General features: G+C 45.9%; 1 protein-coding gene across 1 annotated transcript in view; it reads right to left on the bottom strand.

Moving 5' to 3' along the window:
* FSTL1 (follistatin like 1) overlaps nucleotides 1–5,901 on the bottom strand; it is a 44,958-nt gene extending 39,057 nt beyond the window's left edge. The window contains exons 1-2 of the mRNA XM_031613171.2: nucleotides 5,777–5,901; nucleotides 5,616–5,675 (exon numbers count right to left, since the gene is read on the bottom strand). Coding sequence (XP_031469031.1) covers nucleotides 5,616–5,675; nucleotides 5,777–5,779 — 63 coding nt within the window. The 5' untranslated portion in view covers nucleotides 5,780–5,901. The remainder of the gene's footprint in view (nucleotides 1–5,615; nucleotides 5,676–5,776) is intronic.
* Between the last annotated feature and the right edge of the window lie 14,450 nt (nucleotides 5,902–20,351).

The raw sequence follows: 20,351 nt of genomic DNA, 5'->3' as shown, positions 1-20,351 counted from the left end.
CCCTAGGTCTCCACACAGATAAAAAAAGCAAAGAAGGTGTCTCTGGCTGTAGGTAACTTCTGAAGCTATCATTATTTCTTGCAATCTTTCGCTGTGAAGAAAAACCAATTAAGAAATAAGGAGGGAAAGCTCCACCAGCATCCATTCTCCTGAGACCTCTTGATCTTGTTTATGTCCATCACATAGCATGACAGTATTAAGAGAAAGCAGGTAGAGTTTCATCTCTGGGACAAACAGCTGGCAGAGCACAGCCATGAGAAACACTACACAGGGATCTGCCCTGCGACAGCCATACAGAGATGAGCTCCAGCAAGTCTCCTGCTTCATACGTTATTTTCCTCAAAAGCATAGGGAAATGAGTACCCTCTCCCAGTAAGACTAACAGCCTTCAAGCAGCAGTTAGTTTCTTCTGCCATAACATGTACTTACCTGTCAAACAGTGGAAACATGATCCACCTACAGCTGAGCTAATAAGACACCGAATCCCTACCTATTCAGTCATCCACACCAAACCTCTCATTCCTTCCAAGCCTGTTCACCCAAAAGGAGCCTCCAGATTTTTTTGAGATTATGTTCCCCTTGATGTGCTTCACAAGGGGTGCTGTCTCAAGGAATCCCACACATGCACACTAGAGCACAATGCTTACTTTCCTTCATTGTCATGGGAAACGTGGATTTCAGGGCACTGTCACAAGCAACTATAGACACACTGTTAAAATGGAGAGGTATGGTGTAATAAATGAGACTTCAGAGCAGACAATGAGATTTCATAGATAATTCTGGGTGGCCAGTTTACATGGCAGAGAACAGATGTAATCTTAGATAACTGCTGACTGGTGCCTTCAGCCCAGTGTGTACTGGAACAAAAGGAGCTGCTCACCAAACTAGAGCACATTTCAAAGCAAGCAGAAAGAAAATGCTATGCAATCGCTGCTCATGCAGCATTTATCTGTGCTTTAACACAGCACTGAAGCCTCCAGGGCTGTTCATTTGCCATTTGTTTCTTTAGAACTACAATGCCTAGAAGTTGCAATCAGAGCCCCATAGAGCATGAGCAAACAAGCCCCTGCTCTAACCAGTTCATACCAAACCTAATACACCAACTGTGACAAAATCTGCAGCCTCTGGGAAAGCTGATGTATACATCCCAGCGTCTGCCACGCAGAGCTGGCTCTGGAAGGTGCTTCACAGCATAACAGCATTCCAGTCTTTTCTTCTGCTAAGCTTGGAGACAACGATTTGAGGGATTAAACTCTCCAGAGAGGTGCTGGTTATTCGCGGTGTAGCTCAGACATGCCAGTGCAGCAGAAGCTGACACCTCTGTGAAGGCAGATGCTGCAACCCAGCTATATGAGGCACTTCTGAGAATCCATCTGATTTAGCTTACAGGATGCGTGAACTAAAACAGCCTAGTTAACGTGAGTTTCATGAGCCTGAAGGACTCATCTGGCTGAGGTTTGTCATAAACTCTCTTCTGCACAAAGAGAAACATTCTTCAGCTCATGTAATACACGCAAGAAAGATCAAAGGTGCCCCCGTGCCTCCTGATGGGCACGCAGCTGTACCAATAACAGCAGCTGGAGAATGCAACAGGCAAGAGAAGCCTTTCAGCCAGCCCTATGTTAATTACCAGCAAGGAATTTGCACCTTGGCAGATAAAGTCATTCACTCAACCACAGTGAATTTGCAGAAAGCAGCTCAGGCCCAATGGCAAACCACAGCTCCATCTGCAGAGCAGCATCAGGGCATCACATGCACCTGAGCACTGCACATCACTTCTGCGTCACAGCTTGCACCACACATGCTGCTGCTCAGAGGTTATGCTCCCTGTAGAAAGAAACACAGGGCACCTGGCCAGGGAGTTCAACATGAGGTATCCTAAATGAACTATGTGCTTTATCTGCCAGCACCCAAGCTCTCAAATCATCCACAGCACATCCATTAAATCATCCATTAAAAACCTTAGAAGCAGGCTGAGTTACCTCTGTGCTGACATCGCAGCATCCTTTCTTTCCACTGCCCTGGACCAAACATCACTACAAGGAGAAGTGAACTATCATAAAGGCTTTAGCAATAAATTCCAGAGGGAAATAGATATTTCTTAAAACAATAGCTTGAGGTCCAAATTACAGCTTTGTCCGATAGCTATGCAACTACATCAGGATCTCGGCTGTAATTCATTAAGTGTAATTTATTAAGACGACAGTTATTCGTTTCCATCAGTGCAAGAACGTGGGAAAAGCATAATGAAAGCAAGCTGTTGGTGCTGGCCAGGCCCTGCAAGCAGCCCAATGGGAGGAAGCACACCCAGTTTATGGAGACCAGCTGAACAACCAGCCCCGTATCTCCAGGGCACAGAGGCTCTCTGCTGGAAGAGTGGCACAGGACCCTGGAGGGAGGGGAGTGTGGTTGTCATTATGTGCAGGAGTCAAGCTGGATGAAGAGGAAGAGCTCAGGTGAGTTAAGCAAACAGAACTTGGTTGGAAACTTGGTCTTTTCTGCCCCCAACACCTCTTTTCAGCTTTTTATGTGGAAAGATTATATGCAGGGAAAAAGGAGGTGGGGTGAAAAAATTAATCCCAGGGTTGCAACAGATGTGCAGTGTTTGCAGCGCGCACTATTAGAAAAGGTTATAAATCTGGTCCCAAATGCTTGTCATCACTGTGCTGCCTGGGGGTTGTAACCCCTCAGATCTGTCAGTAGATCTTCTCATGACAAGAGATCCTCTAGACCGCCTCCTCCAGTCATTTCTGGCCAAAATGAGCTAAATCAACTCACACTGTTTACAGAATGCTTTCCAAAGGCAGTCTCATTTGGCCAGAAAAGGGTTAAGGATAGGTCAGGGGAGTAGCTACAGGTCTTAGCAATTAATCTGAATGAATAGCAGACTGGCAAACATCCACCCACAGCTTGCACCAATATACTCACGCTGGCATAAATCTCATCATTAACATTTAAAATTCATGCTGAAAAGCAAGTATCCTGATGGGACGTATGACGACACTGGTGTAAGCGTGGTGTTCCCACACACCAACCTACAGACCTCACGGACACAGTTCAACAGTGAGCAGACTCCTTTCCAGCACTAACTTGGTAACTGCTCCAGCAGGAAACGCCTGATCGATTGCGTTACAGCCCTACCGATTCACCTGCGATGCATTCATCAGACATTCTGAGCCTCTCCCTTTTCCTCTGTTGTGATGGATGATTCCCCAAATCACTGTCTGCTCACTAAAGACCCAGCTGAGAACACAATTGCCTCATCTCCACAGGACCCCAGTGATACCAGCAAATGGCTTCCTCTGACAGTCTGACCCAGGAAGAGAGACACAACACACTGCCTGGGGCTGGTGGCTGGCCTCCGGCCGAGGCACACAGTTCACCATCTATTGCTCTTGTGACTATTACTGAACTGGGCCAAGAAAAGCTCCCACATTTTGGCATGTCTCAGATTTTCCAGTCTGCACAAAGTCATGCCAAGAACATCGACTGAAGCAATTTCTTTCTTTCTTTCAAGACTCGAATTATGCACCTAACATTGTAAAAATGAGCCCTGGAACAAAAAGCCAGTAATGTTCAGATATGGTTTTGCCTACAAATGGATTAGAAGCTTAAGGCTCAGCGTTAATATTCTGAACGTACTGAAAGGCGCTGAGTGCAGACTGCAGCAGAAACAGAAGAAATAGAGCCATCACTTCCAAAATCTAGGAGAGGGGAAACACCACATGAATGCTGCTGAATGCCAGGGACACAAGGGTGCTATGAAGAACATCTAGAAGGGGCTAATAGCCAAAGGTGCCTCTGAATGTGAGCAGCCCACCTTGAAGCACAGCCCACCTTCCCCAGACAACAAGAAGGTCCCAATATCCCAGGTGGTGGTTCCTGCAAGCTAGCTGGTGGTCATCACCCAAAAGCAAGGGATCTAAGAACCCCAACAGAAAAGTTGTTTGAGGCATCAGTTCTCCTCTCTAAAGTTTTTCTGCACTTGGACTGGAATTGAACCAAAATATTCACGCTTTGACACACAGATCATCATTTCCAAGAGCAGCCAAGTCACTTTTTCTCTCAGAGAGTGGTCAGACACTGGAATGGCCTGCCCATGGAGGTGGTGGAGTCACTGTCTCTGGCAGTGTTCAAGAGGCATCTGGATGAGGAGCTACGAGATATGGGTTAGTGGCTTGTGGTAGCAATGGTAATGGGAGAACAGTTGGACTAGATGATCTTGTAGGTCCTTTCCAACCTTGTGATTCTATGATTCTATAATTAATGTATCAGCTCAAGCACTAACCAGCTTTTACAATGAAGTTTTGAGCACAACAGCTCACAATTGTCTTACTCTCGGTTTATAAATGAGGACACTGAGGTTTGGAAATGTTAGCATGATTACACTTGGGCCACCTTCTAGATTCTAGATACTATACTCCAAAACTGGAGTATAGTAGGTGAAACACAGCTAAAATTTCAACTGAGTCAATACAACACTGGTGAAATCAGAAACTAGAGGCCAGATACATCCTTGCCTCATTTCTGCAAATCACTGACTCCAACACACTTCCCTCAGAGCCCTGCCACTGCTCCACAGCTGTAGGTGTCCCTGTTCATTGCAGAGGAGTTGGACAAGACTCCCTTGGAGGAGATCCTCCAACTCAAATGATTCTGTGACCTTACGGATGCACTACTGACTCTTCCCTTCTTCAGAGGTTTCACTGTACACTGACCACAACTGGTTAAGGCTTGGTTACGGTTAAACTGTTCTGGCTTTTTCAGGACAGCACACAAACACTGACTGCGTTAATACGCCATGCCTACAGCAGAAAGCCTCTCACAACGTGACAAGGTACGTGCAGCTGAAACACCAGCCCACCCTACCGCTCCGTCCCTCAGTTTCCTCGAGGGCTGCAAACCGGAGCCGAACGGAGCCAGCGCTCGTGGGGAGTTCAATGGGTTTCTCCCCATCCCCGCCGCAAGGCGGGCAGAGCGGCACGGGGCTGGGAGGCAGAGAAAGGCAACTCTCTGTAGGAAACCAGAAGTGTTTATACATTTTTGTGCGGAGCCAAGCTGCGATGCTGGAGGGCGGGGCCGGCCATCTGGGAGAAATATGTAGGGAGAAAAAATGCGCGCGGGAAGCCGCCCCAGCCCGTCCCCCCCGCCGGGACCGCTTCGCAGAGCAGAGCACGCCCGGCCGCCATCCCCACAACCTCCCCCCCCCCCCAGCCCAGCTTGTGTTCATTTGCTCCAAATCACTTCCACATTTCCCCTGCCACAATTATCGAATATTTTGTTCCTGACCTCACTTTTACGGAGCCTGCAGCGCCGGGAATTCAGGCACCGTTTATTTTCTGTCAACAGACCTTTGGGTTTACGAGTTTGGGGGCTAATGGCTTTCGTTGCCTGAAAAAGGTCATTGCAGTAAACGAGGGGAAGAAAGAAAAAAAAAAAAAAGAAAGAGAGAAAGAAGGAAAGGGAGACGGAGCGGCAGGGGGCTCCCAGCCCGCGCCCGGCGCTCTCAGCCCGCAGCCCCGTCCCGCCGGCCGTCCCCTCCTCCGGCCCCGACCCCGCCGCCATCCGGCCCGGGAGAGGCCCGGCGGAGCCCCCCCGCCCCGGCCCCCGCCTACCTCCGCTCGCAGCCGGGCGACGGCCAGCAGGGCACAGAGCAGCGGGAGAGTTTTCCAGATCTGCAAGAGAGGAGCGGGGAGGGCCGGCGGTGAGCGCGGGTCGGGAGGGGACACCGCCGCCACCGCCAAACTTCCCGCCGGCCGGCCGGGCGGCCCCTCACCATGCTGCGGGCTGGCGGCACCGGCGGGGCACGAGGAGTCGCGGACGCGCCTTCTCCGGCTCGCTCAGCAAGGGAAGGGGAAGTCTCCCCCTCGCCCCGACCCGCCAGCCCGCGGCTCCACCCCCGGCCCGACCCCCGCCCCTACCCCCGCCCCGGGCCCGGCCCCTCCTCGGCCCGCCCGCTGCCACCGCGCCGCGGGGCGGGGCGGGATGGCGGCCCCCGGGAGGGGAAAGTGGGCTTCGTCCCGAAGCGGGGTGCGTGGTCCCACCTCGGAGCGTAGCTGTAGGCTGTCATGCGGGGAGGTGTACGGTCGTCATGTGAGCCCGTGTCCACAGGGCGTTAGCGGAGGGAACAGCGGTCTGCCAGCGCCGTGGGCTGGGCTGTCCCACCTGGAACGGCTGGCAGCGGTCGTCTGCGAGTAAATATACCTGTGATCCTCTGAATATCTTTAGCTTGGAGTTTCCAGCTGTAAGGCAGAACCTGGCAGCACAGACTGGCTGTCCAGTGTGGGGAAGAGCCTGGTGCAGAAACAAAGTGCGAATCATAGAATCACTCAGGTTGGAAAAAACCTTACAGATCAAGTCCAGTGAATTCATAGTTCAAACCAAAAGTCTAATCCTTAATGTCCAAGGAGCATTTGATATACGAACACTCATTTAACTCCTAAACAGGCCAGCCTTGGGAAACAAAGAAGATGGGCTGTTGGAGTCTGTTAATATTCAGTGCAAAAGCTAGGCTTTTAGGAAAAAAAAACCAAACACTTCAGAATGTGTGACTTTCACATCTTATCAGTTCAAAGTGGGCAAACAGGCCAAATCACTTCTGCTGTTCTTAATGCAGGGCATTTGATCATCTCCAGTATACGCTGTGCGAAATGTTTATGCTGTACACAGCACAGAATAATGCCTAGGGATGTGATGGGGTCACTGTCTCTGGAGGTATTCCAGAACTGGAGATGTGACACTGAGGGACATTGTTAGTGGGTGTGGTAGGGATGATTTGGGCTTGGACTTGGTGATCTTAGAGGTTTTTTCCAAGTTTAATGACCCTATAATTCTAAAACACAGAAATATCTGCTGTTATAGCAAGTGACACCAGTTGTCAAGGGCTGTTCCCTGTGTTTTGAGGTTGGTTGTAACCGAAAGTGACACTGCTTATTTTGAAATCCCATCTTGCTCTGTAGCCCAGCATTCCTGTATGCTGTCTGCCTCCTCGCCCTGCTTTCTGCTGTGCCCTGAGTGTAGGTGGGTGCTGTGAAAGATGCTGGTAGGAGGTGCTGGTATGTGCTCCCAGGACCAGAGATAATTCTAGTGCCCTGCTGGAAGGGACAAGCTCTGGAAAAGAGTTATCCTGGATGAGGCTAGCTCTGTGCTCTCTCACTGTGCTCACTCGAGCCTGGCAGTCTTGCTCGGTTTTGATTTTAGGAGTACGCTTTCACAAAGCATCCTCCCCAGCATGTTCTGCTTCTGTCTGAGGGTGGCACTGGCATGTAAATCCAGCCTGAAAGATGTTCACTATTCCACTGCTGATGCTGAGCAGTGTGGTTCTCAGTCTTTCTTTCTTTCTTTTTTTTTTTTTAAACTCACCTTTGTTTTGGAATCCGTTGATTCCCTGGACCCAGTACAGACAGAGGTAGATCTGAATTCAGCCATTCTCACAAGTAGCATTAGATCAGGCTCATCCTGAGTCACCCACATATCTGATAAACTGTTCACTTTTGTTCCAAACTTGCTTTTAACATTTTAAAATGTAAACTGCAAAGGAACAATGTGTACTAGCTAAGCAGTAAGAATTCTGTCAGGAATCTCTGCTCTTTCACGATGGACCCCCAAGAAGGGGTTTGAACCAGAAGCAATAGAATAAGGGGTTAGCAAATGCATTCACAGTTCTGGTTTTAAACTGTGGTCGTACTGAAGATGGTGATTCATCATTGCTGGCTATACAACTAAAGTTGTACTATAAAACGCTTCCAATGAAAAGCTCTTCTATAAGGTTGAATGATGTTTGCCTGAGATTTTGAAGGTTGCAGTGCTCTGGTGGACCAAAAAAAAAAAAGGAACCATTGCTCCATGGGAAAGATATTATTCTATTACGCACATTAATATTTCATTCCTGCTGACACTTAGTTCCCAGCTACCACCACTTCTATACCAAATGTTTTGTTTTACATACAGGATTGCAAATTTTGGGATACAAGCATGTATGTCCATGTGTCTGTCTGACCAAAATAAGGTAACAACCTGAGAAGTAGAGCAAATGAATCATGGACTCATACTAGTATACATGGGTGGATACATTCTTTGTCATTTAATAAACCAAAGCTTTCTGCATTCTTGGGGCATTGTAAATATCACTCCTTTGGGCTCTCTGGTGCCTAATAAGGATTACTCAAAAGTGCAGCCTCTCCCTCATTACAGCATATGCACACATATACACCCAGTGTGACTGTATAAGCCTCATTTCCTAAGGAAACCCAAGCTAAACTTGTGCCAATAAATTACTTCTGAAGCTCTCACCCATACCATGATATCACCCTCTCCACATTACTTCATTGCTACCCACCACCCACATCACTCACGTCCCCTTTCTCTGCTGCTGTACCAGACACACAGCCATTCGCAGAGACTGTAAGGGATGAATGTCCTTGCAGTGCTGAGCTCAAGTCAATGAGCACCATGCCTGAAGTGAGTTTAGATGGCCAGTCAAGTCACTGAAGGGTAAGAAGGCAGCTTCTTACCCTTAATGTTGGGAAGAGGCAGTGAATGAAGCCCATTATCACAGGTTCACCACAGCACCGAGAGAGTGAGTAGGACTCTCAAACTGCAGTAAGATGAAATGGGATAAACCTCCAGCATTCATACACACGTGGGTGAACTACATCAGATTTAATGCTTCTTTGACTCAGAGACTGGCTCAGGGAGTTACTTTGCTAACCAAAATAAAACAGAGGTAACTGTGGTTAACTGTGATGTGAGGATACATGACACACATTATTTAAACACCTTTTTTTTTACAGTGATGTTATTTCTTATGTCTGTTTCACTTTCCTATAATTTGGTGACCTTCCAAACTGCATTTTGTTAAATACAGCTCTTACATTTGTTTTGTTGTTTTTTTTGTTTTTTTCCTTCTCCTCTTTGCTCTTGTAATTGTCTTTCTCACTGTGGTTCCTCCATTCTTTGCTCCTGCCTCAGCTGCAGCATTTCTACTTACCATGATTGCTTAAAGCTCTGTTTCTTTGCAGGCCTGATGCAGCTCAGTGCTGTAGTTTTTCCTCTCTCCCTCAGCAGATGGTCCACACAAGTCTGGCACTAGCTGACCAAGTGACTTGTATAAAATGCATTCGATAATGGCTAATGCATTTGATGGGCTTTTGGATATTTCATTATCTAAAGCAGTAAAACACCTAAATACCATTGACAACCTGGCCCTTAGACTTCACCCTTGGTATCCCTTATTTAAGGAAAAATTCTTAAGTTTTCTAACCTAAAAGAGGCATAATTTTCTCACATTTTTCACCCAGGACTTAGCACCCAGGTAAGCCACACCCAGTATCCAAAGCATGGAAACATACCCATGTCCAGCCCATGTAAACACAGCCACAGCGTTTGCCACTGCTACAGGCCACAGCTTGGTCAACGATGACTTGCCATTCTTAGCATCTTCTGAACTTGAATTACACTCAGATCCAAGTTCTAGAGCAAGAAAGGATCAAAGAATCATATTAAGATCATCTAGTTTCACCTCCCTTGCTATAGGCAGGGACACCTCCCACTAGACCAGGTTGCTCAAAAGCCCCATCCAGCCTGGACCGGAGTGCCTCCAGGGAGGGGGCATCCACAAACTCACTGGGCAACCTGTCCAGTGTCTCACCACGCTCACCATGATACGCCATGATTTAGTGAAATGCTCCTGCTTTTGACTCTATAGTTGTTGAAGAAAGCTGCAGAAATGCCTGGAGCTACTGGAAGAGGGAGAAAGGACTTTCTGACCTTCTGACACAGGCCTCTTGCCTGTGATCTGTGACCCTCAGAGGACCACAGTAGCTCCCCAGGAAGTATCAGGTAGGTCACCATGGTCAGTTAAGAAATGTAACAAGGACAAATACAAAGTCTTGCACCTGGGAAGACAGAAACAACACAAGGTAGAGAATGCCTATCTGTGTGTGAGGAATCTTTCCTCATAAGGAGGTTTTCTAATGCAGTGGACAGTTGCTGGCAAGACAGGTCTTGAGAACAGCATCAAGGTAAGTCATCCATCATGCAGGCTACGTCACAAACCAGCATACAGATACGTACTGCCATGGAGCTATACTTGAAGATGGAGTTCTGACTCATCTCCATACCTACAAATGTTGCGTGGATTTCATAGCACATGCTGTTAAATACAACTTTATTCTCCAGAAGTGAGGAAACAATCATCACTTCATTCTACTTCTTCCCCATTATCTTCCTCATTTTGCAGATATGCTTATAGAAAAATTCCTAAGGTCACTTCTGGAAGAGGATATGGTCAAACCCAGGACTTCTCTATAACAGCATGAAATTTCAGCAGCTTTATCTTTCCTGTATCAATGAACTATGATCATGTACTAGACTCTGCCATTTTCCATGCAACAAGCCCAGGCACACCATCCCCAGCAAGCTACTGCTATGCAGCAAGCAGTTGTTTACCACTGGCAAATCCTGATTCACACCATTAAGAGCACTTTCACCATTAGCTCAAACAGCAGTGTGTTTGTGCTCGTAAATGTAGCAGGAAATCAGCCCACGGATGTCTTGAGCTCGCAGATGCACATTCTAATCTATTGATCTATTGATTAGAATGTAACGTGCAATGAAACACAGGTTTTCCATGTGCCACACTCACTTGTCTCACCTACAAAACGCTGTACTCACACAGGGGCAAGCCTAACATTTGACAGAGAGATCCTGAATGAATTCCCAAAGAGGTACTAATACTTGCCATCCCACTGTACAGAAGCAGGCTCCAACCAGAGGTCATCACTCGTGGCTTGGCTGTGGAACTCATTGCTCTGGCCTACCAAATAGTAGAGCCAGGAGCCAGAAGGCCTTTCAAGGGTGTGTGTTGATTACTCCCCTTCCCATGTTTTTGCAGCCATACCTTTCTCCCCTCCCCGCAGCATTTAAAACCCCCTCCAGCTCTGCTTCCAACTAAAGCTGAAGAGTTGTTTCCTTGCTGAGCAGAGGAGGTACTATGGAAGAGCCTTTGGAGGATGCTGCTTCAGAAAGCAGTCTGCTGGTGAGGACAGATTGCTCAGGGATATCAGATAAGGGTGCTGGTAATTAAGGTGTGCCAGATGTCCCACAGCTGAGGTAACAGAACATCTGTGTTAACATGACCTCTACAAGACATACTGGAGTAGGTGGAAACAGGTCTCAGGCAGGGAGGATATGGAAGCAAGGTTAATGAGCCCAGTGAGATCTGGGATGACCTTGTGTGGAGGTAGTTGTATGCCTCAGCACCGTGCAATCCAGCTGTGACAAATGGGAGCTTGGAGACCTCTGGAGTGAACCTCTGCGCAGCAGCTCTAGCTGGATACCTAACTTCAAGGTATCCCCAACTCATTCAAAAAATAGCTTCAGCATATCCTGGCTTTCACCACCGTTACAGAACTGCCAGAGAATCTCAAACTCACTCCCTGTAGCCAACTGCTCCTTACCCTTACACTATGCTTATACTAAAACATCTTCTAGACTGCTTGCAGGTCAGGCCTATGGCCCATAGAACAGCTGTTCCAAGGTTCTCCCACCCACACTCTGAGTAACGGTGCTAGCTATTTCTCATCTTCAAGCATGGGCAACCTGCTAGCACAGAATACGCTCAAACACATTTAGCTATTTGTCCCATACCTCAGCAGACCTTGAGATGATTGCTAGAAGGCGTTTTAGGAATTTCACTGCATGAGATGTATTCGGGTCGTGTGAGTTCTGCCTGGGTCAGTTGGGGCTGGGTGTGGAACAGCAGTTCTGTGAGTCACTAGGCATCTGTGAGGTTGGGAGGTGAGGTCTACATAATCTTATTGAACTACAGACAGTTGAAGTATTCAGGACACAGATTTGGGGTGGCTGTTCTGGTTGTCCATGAAAAAGCCTGAGAGTTGGCAAGGTGAGTCTGGGCATCTGATCTAGAACATAAACATTACCTCAGGACTCTTATAAAATGAGAAACTGTTCTGTTAAGCAAGAAAAATGTGCAATGTGTTAGTAAATACAACTCACCCTAGAGACCAGCTCTTGTCATTGCTTAGCAATGTTATGAAATCATACATTCCCCTCCCAGCATTGGGCTAAGCAGTGGAAACCAAAGGGTTTTGATTTTCCCCCACAGAGAGGCACAATGCTATCATTCCAGTCCAAGCTGTCATTCCCCAGGAGATGATAAACACCCTCCACTTTACCACAGAGGTGGCAAATGTAGTTGCTGAGCTCCTGCAACTCAGGCTATTGCATTATGTTTTAAGAATAGACAAAATGCTTGACTTCAGACATCTGCATTTGAACATGTTGGCCTTTAATTGCTGCAGCCAGGTTGTCCCTGTGGGTCAGGATTTATGCCAGACCTTTTACGTGCGAGAACAGAATAAATAGCTGTACACAAAGCTGTAAAGAAAGCTAATCCAAAAGAAAAGGTCATTGATTTCAATCTGCGTGAGAAAAAGCTTTTGGACTGGAAATGTTAGTGACAAAAGACAAAATGGATAATTTGTTGTTATTGCAAGCTGGACAACTTATCCCAGGAGAGTAGAAACTGGAAGACTGGGATGGAGAGCTCTGATGTTGTGCTACCTCCTCAGGGCCACTGCAGTGCGGCAGAGAGACTGCTGAACTGTTTGATGACATGGCAGAGGGGAAGGCAGATTCCTTTTTGGCAGCACAACAGGCTGTGATAGATGAACAAAAGGAAAGGACAAAAGGTCTGTAAGAGGGCTTGAAAAGGGGGACAGGCAGATTCCAGCTGAAAGGCACAGATTCAGAAGAGCTTGCTCAAGACAGAACACCGGCTTAGCAGTTTTGGCTCCTGTTGGTACCTCTCTTGGTTGCATGTCCCAGCTGAGGAGGAAACGTCATTTGTCTCATCAGGTAGGTGGATGTATGCTAGGCAGGATGGAGCTGTGCTTTATCAGCTCTGTCCCCATGCATATCTGTACATGGTATATGCTAGATCTGGTGAGAATCTCTGAGGCTAGTGTATTAAGAGGCCTTTCTCACTGCCCCACTCCTCATGAAACCCAAATCTTACAAAGGTGTGGCTGAGCCTGTATTGCCCCTGGAAATGACAAATTAACATTAGCTGTGAATCTAAATTCCTTTCAGCCATTTATGGCCTTATCTGAGCCATAGTCCCTGGAAAAGCTGGTCCTGTTTTTCAGTGAGACATTCCAGAGAAAACATCATGTGTTCGTTTCACAAAGTGAAACAAGAGCTTTGTTCTGCATGCTTTTTCCCCCCTTTTCTGAATGAGGCAGTTTTGTCCGGGGATTACAAGCCAATGTTCCAATCCTTCACAGACGTTTCCCATTATCAGCGCTGCCTCTTGTCCTCCAAACCATTTTCCAAGACTTCTGTAACTTAGGCTGGGAAACAAAGCCAGGAGCTTTGAAGAAAGGACCCTATTTCAGACTGCTGACAACACTGAAAAGTGCTGCAGGGTGTTGCCGGGACCACCCAGATTGAAGCACCCTCAGCAGGGGAGCAGCTGAAAAAGATGCTAGTGGTGAGAGGAGGCTCACTAAATGCTGTACGGCCATTTAAACAGCTTGGTAAATTAGCTTTGATGAAGTGTAATTGCACTGTGCAGAACTAGTTAAAGACTGCTGATAGACAACTGCGACTGATTATTAACCCTGCAGCCTACAGCAGAAAGGGTCCTTGTGTTGCATCCCTGAGACCTCCTCACAACCATTGAGACCCCAATATCTGGGAGGCCAAATTACCCCTGCTGTGGAAAGCTACTTAAGTGGGTTGGAGGAAGGTAAGGAAAAAGTGGGGCTTTTTTTTGGCATTTTCTCCCCCTCAAAGCATCATCCTCTTCTCGGAGGAGCTGGACCACCTACTGACTGCGCAGACACAAACAAGTCCCTTCCAAACAGAAACCACCAAATGGCACAGCATCAGGCTCTGTTCCATGGATTCACCTCCTGCTGAGCTCAACTACAGCGGGGTTCATTAGACTGGATGGGCCCCAGCAACCTCCTCAGTGTTCTCATGTTTGCACACTCCTTCGGGGTCTTCAGAGATACTTTTCTGAAAATTCACAGAGAAATGTAGTAATTTAATCAAAGATGAGACACCTTGAATTGATTTCCCGACCTGGTGCACATTCTGTTCTTTTAAGCCAGACACTAGTGAACTGAAATAGAGCTGTCGGCCATTCTGAGAAATCTCCTGAAGCTGGATAGCCTGAATCAATCCCTAAGACTTTGGTACTATGGTCTACAGAACGTTAGAATTAGCTTGAATTTAGGCTATGACTCCAAATTAGGAGTTATGGTCATCATAATATTTCGTAATCAGTACTTAGCATAAACTCTCTACAGCTCTAATGCTGACTGAAAATACATAAATAACATGTTCTTTCTTTCCTACAAATTTTTCCACTTTCATTTCTTTCATGATTGTGAATAAATATGCGTTTGACTGCATATTTACACCTCCTGCTTCTGTTTCCCTATTCTGATCAGCATAAGGTTCTTTAAAGGCCTCTTCTCTTTATTTTTCAGCATAGATACAGTAAAAGAAGGAAAGCCTGGCAATTTTAGCATAGACTAATGGTGTACTGTTTCACCCAGTTGATTTACTCTCCCCTTTGGGGCTCATATCTATTCTTCCTTTTCTTGCAAACATTATACTGCAATGGTAAACAAAATTAAAAACAACTTAGTTACATCGTTCAGTCAGAGCAAAGATCAGGCAATTTCCCTAAAGCCATGGTGATTTTTCTGTGGCTGCCAAGATACGCTGCCCAAGTGAAATCTGTTCTGAACAGATGAGACACTCTGCTAAGGAAGCAATGGATTAGTTGTCAGCTCACACATGTTAAAGTAGAGATACCGGATGCCCAGGGAGAGATATCAGCTTTTGCAACCAAGAAGAAAGAAAAGGGGACAGGGAAAAAGCAAAGAAACATTGATGTTTGAAGAAACATGACAGAACTGAGGCAGATAAAATGGGAAAATTCAGATCTGGAGGGATGCATCAAAGAGTGCTAAGACTGAATGGGTGATAAAAGCCATGGAAAAGAAAATAATTTTAAAAATGTTATCTGCCCTTCAGTGGGAAGGTGATACCTAGTCATGTAAGAGAGTAATTAATATAGGAGTGTTTCCTTGGTGTAAGTTAACATGACTGCCTGCATGGCATGGTTTTCTTCTCAAAAATTGGTGTTTGTTTGCATTTCAATGTCTTTTAATCACTGCTCCTGGTAGAAAAAATTAGGGTTGAGGTTGTAGTATCCTTTTGAGTTGTGAATATCCAAGAGATCTTTACAAAGCCATCTGCAGAGCACCTTCTACAGCAGCTCTGGACCAGGAGCCGCCTCTCTCTTGGGAGGACACTTCTGGTAACACATTTCTTAGGCAGCTTATAGGGAGCCAGAATAGTTTTTGCTTCTGGACAGAGACTCAACTTCTCTGGATCTCAGAGACGCTGGGCTGTGCAGACAGCAAGACAGCAGAGGGCACACTGCAGTCAGTCACTGCAGGTACAGGGTATCTCAGAACAGCCTGAGATAAGATCATGAGAAAAGCATACACAGATGTCTTCTGAGGTGCTGTTCAGTGAGAAGATCAATGTCCTGATGGTTTGAAGCATTTCAACTTGGCAACGTTCTCACCTGTCCTTTCTGAGTTTTTCAGAACACAGTAGAAAACATTAAAACAACAGCAACAATAAAATTCCATGCTGTGGTATCAGATGGATAATTACTAAGAACAACACAAGGCTGGAGCCTTTACCAAAAGATAATAAGTGGCAGTCTTTAAAATGGGCCAACACGAGGAGAGGATGCTGCCCGTGTGCCTAGTGTGTCCCACAGATACCTGTGGACAGAGGAGGAGTGACCCTGTGCAGGAACAGGCCCTGGAAGCTCCTACTGACAGCAGGATCCAGCCTTGTGTTCCCAGTCAGATTTCATTTCTACCTTACCTTCTTGTTCCCCATGGCTGGTTTCTCTTTCCAATCCCTTTTCCCTCTGGTCATTGTCTCTCAGTCTTGGCCTCTGGTCTTTGTTCACTCAGTCCCCAAAGCACCCACCCACCTGAGCCCTGACACCCACTCTCACTCCTTCTCTCTGGCATTCCCCCAGATATCCATCTCCTGCTACCAGTCTCCCTTCTCAAGCTCCTTGGGCAGCCCAAGATCTCTCCACCTCAGCTGCTTCTAACTATGTCCCTCCACTCTTCCCATAATCCAGATTCTACCATTTCTATCCTACATATTCCTGGTCACTCCATGCTACCCAGAGTCATTGCCTTCTCTCTATTTCAGCATAAGGAGTCTTGTACAAATATAACTCCTTTAATTCCCATCTTGTCCTTGACACTCTGTCCTGCATTGAAGGTAAATGCCCTCCCTTCTCTAAGATGCTTCGGCAACTGGCAAAAGCAACCTAGGAGTACAGAAAGGACAGGCTCCCAACCTCCAGATGTGAATCAAATGGGTAAACTTGTCCACCTTGTGAAGAAACTCATGCTGATGGCTTCTGCCCTCCAAGATGTGAGGTGGCACCTACAGACCCACCCAGGGTGCAGGAAGTACACAGGCAATCTCAGTGGCCTTCAGCTGATAGGATGACATAGAGATAAGCCATCAGCTCAATTTTATCATCTCATTGTTGATTACCTTTCAAATAAAAATACTGCTCTGTTGTGGAAAGGCTGAATTTCAGTGTTTGTGTATTGAAATGTAACAAAGCACTTAAGACAATCATCTGTGTATCCTTGGGAAAAGCAATGGATTATCTCCAGGTAAATTTACATCTTTGGGTCATTTCCCAAAGGGAGATGGGAAAGGCTGTGAAACATGGTGGTTGCAGTCTAGCATTCCTAATGACAGAAATCAGCATCAACTTACCTTACTTACAGACTGATAAGGTTGTACTAAAGCTTCCCATCATCTCCAGGCCTTTTAGAGTGAAGAAACTCAAGCTAAGGCCATTTGTTTCCCTTTCCATACTGCTTGTAAGACTGATCCTGGTTAAAATAAAGGCAGAAAGAAGTGGGCTGTAGCTGGGAAGACTGAATACAGCAGGAGGAAGAAAAGCTTGTGGCTGAAGAGCTTGGCTCGGGCTAGGACAAGGGAAAGGCTGAGAAGGTGGGGACAGACATACTGGACTCTGTCTGAAAACTAACTGATAATTTTCCACTATATTTCCTGCAAAAGAAAAAAACATTCCAGCAGGCACACTTTTATTCCTTAAAAATGTGGCTGTCGGTGCCAACAAGACAACCCCTCTCTTACAGTGTATTAAAAAGCCCTGTCAGCTCCCAACTGCTAAAAACTCACCGTTTTTACTGAAATTTTCCGTTCTTGCTCTCTGCCTCAGACATGTACTTCCTTTTAAGTTCTTACAGAAATAGCATCATTGCTTTCTGAAAGAGGACTTGGGAAAAGAATAGTTTTAACAGCACAGACTTGTTTTTCCAACCATTCCAGAAAGGGGTAGAAATTCAGAGAGCTGTAACAAGAGCTTTAGATTACAGAGAGGAGGCATCTCCTTCTTTTTTTTTTCCTTGGATCCTTGAGTGACCATGTCACACCCCTCAAGAACTTGTGTTTGAATTTATCAGCACAAATACTAGTCTTTTTGAGCTACAACTATGTGATTGCTAACTGCTAACTGGTAGAAAAAAACAGGAGAACCTGGTTAAAAATTGTGGATTCTGATTCCTCTGATTTTACAGAGGAGTTCACACTCCTAAGTCTTGGCAGCCCCATACATTCCTTAAGATAAAATAAAAAAACTCCTCCCCCTTCATTTTGTGACTTTCCTTTTTTTCTTTCCATACTTGCAGTATTGCAGTAAGACTATGAAATTTGGCAGGATACTTAAATCAGGGTGAGAAATACAACTTTTTTTTTTTTTTTTTTAATGTAGTCTCATGAAAATCTGTTCAGATTTTGGGTTGAAGTACAAAATGTCACAAGTTTTCACTTCCCATCTGTGATTGGCATAGCACAGCTTGCAGTTCTGGCCACGTGCCATAACTCCCTGACAGTTTTACTGCCATGTGCAAGTCCTGGCCCTGTGTCTCATTCTACCACTTTCCAGAGAGCTTTACTCCAGCTGATCTGTTGCCAGCAGAGAAGATGTGGCCAAATGCGATACAGGAAAACTCTAGGATGGCTGACGTCTAGATGTGTATGTATTTCTCCCCAAGCAAAACACTTGTTGGATTATTGGAAAATTGGCCAACGTGGGGAGTTATGGACTAGATGGGTGGACTACAAAGTGGGAGAAGCAGGCTGGACAAGTGGGCTCAAAATATGGTGGTCAATATTTCAAAGTCTACTAGGAAGCCAAATGCAAGTAATATTTCTCAGAGGGTTAATTCTGGGACTGGTATCATATAACTTACTCATCTACAGTGTGGAAAAGGGGGTAGAGAACACCTTGAAGAGTTCACAGATATCAAACTCAGAGAAGTGGTGGATGCACTGAAGGGAAGGGCTGCCTTAATAAGCTGGAGAAGCAGGCTGGGAAAAACTGAATGAGGTTCAATAGTGACAAAATGGGCGTCTTGCGAAGCCCCCATTCCCAGTGCAGGCTGGACCCTTTCTGCCTAGAAGGCAACTTTGTAGAAAAGGGCCTCAGGCTCCTGGTGGACAACAGTTGACAATACCCAGAAATATGCCTTGGCAGAAATAGGCTAAATGTATACTAGACTGCAAAGGCAAGAGAGCAAACTAGGGAAGCGATCATTCCCTTTTGTCAAGTGCTCATGAGGCTGCATCTGGGACAGTTTCCATTTCTGGTCTTCCCTGGTCATGAGAGATATCAATATACTGAGCTGGGTCCTCCAAGAAGATCAGGTATCTGAAATACGTAGAAAGAGAGGCTGATGGACCTGAATTTGTTTGGCCTGGAGAAGAAAAGGTTGGACCTAATTGCTATCTCAGACTACAGAAGAGGCTATGAGAAAGCCAGATACTTCATAAAGGTCCAGATTGAAAGAATGAGAGGAAATGAACACAGGTTGCAGCAAAGAAAATTCCAACTAGACTTAACACACACAAAATCCCATCAGCAAAGCCAAGGCGAGTGGCTCAGAATTGGGATTTTAGGACTCATTTGAACATGAGCAACCTTATCTAACTTTAGAATTAGGTCTGCTGGGAATAAGGGAATGAATGTGAGACTCAAATGGTCTCTCCCAAGCTATCCTCTGATTCTATGAATACAGGCAGCAGTAGCACTTCACTAACAATAGGACTGACATTTGCTTGAACTGACCTTCAGGGTTGGAGACTGGCACGTGGTTAAGGTTGGGTAACCCATAACTCAAAGCTACAAAACCTCTCAGCTCCCACTGTCCTGAGCACTCAACTTGTAATTGATTAAAGCATCTTGACTTGCAGAAAGGAAATACAGAGTATTCATCATTCTTCCCTCTTACATGACATCCATTCTGGGTATATGGACCCTCTTGCTCACAAACTCTGCTTCCTCAGATCAGTATTGGAGACATCTGGGCCCTCCTGCTTAAGTAGTGCATTCTCTGGGAGCTCAATCTGTAGACACCTGTTGGCTAAACCCTTCTAAGACAAGTGCAGCAGGCCTGACAGTAATGGAAGTTCTCACTAAGGAATTCCTTAAATCTCATGAAAGAGCTTACATTTCTCAGTGTCTTAAATTACAGACCTTGGGAAACAAGAAAAGCCTCAGGAAGCACTGCTAGGTTTAGTGAGCCTGGCCCTTCAGGTTGGGCCAGAACTCACTTGTTTTTTCAAATGGAGATTGAATATAATGTTGGTTACCTGGGTATCAAGTTTGAGACCTAGAGTGCACAGTCCTGCTGCCCATCTTTCTGCCCTTGCAAAGTCATTTCAATTCTGTTGAGATGGACCAATAATTAGATGGCAGCTGTCACAGACAAAAAGCACAGTTCAGCAATCAAAGGGAAAGTAAAATCCTTACTTCTTTCTTCCAACACCTGTAGCACGTGAATAGCTATTCTTGTTCCAGTGCTTGTTTTGCCCTCTCATGGAAGTGTGGGAAATCTGAGGCCTGCTTCATGCTGAGTTGTCTGAAAAAAAGCCAGAAAAGTTGGCAAAGTCATTCTTTTGTCCTCGATTGTAGATGGGTCAATTTTTTTGGTCTAAAACTCTATTTCTTCTTGGAATTAATGGATGTCTAAGTCCTGACAAAATTAAAGGAATCAGAGACTGATAGTTTTGGTTCCACATTAAACACCCAAAGTCTTGCGTTGTCTTAGCTGTGGTTGCCCACAGCAGTAATCAGCGTTTAATGAAGATAACATTTCAAGCTGCCCTCCCACTGCTCAGTTCATCTACACAGATGTACAGATGTACACATACAAGAGGAAACTGGATCC

The sequence above is a fragment of the Phasianus colchicus genome, chromosome 1 (assembly GCF_987193195.1).
Source record: "Phasianus colchicus chromosome 1, bPhaCol1.hap1.1, whole genome shotgun sequence".
Lineage (NCBI taxonomy): Eukaryota > Metazoa > Chordata > Aves > Galliformes > Phasianidae > Phasianus > Phasianus colchicus.
The sequence above is the reverse complement of the archived record's forward strand: the minus strand, read 5'-3'. Positions and strand labels throughout refer to the sequence as shown.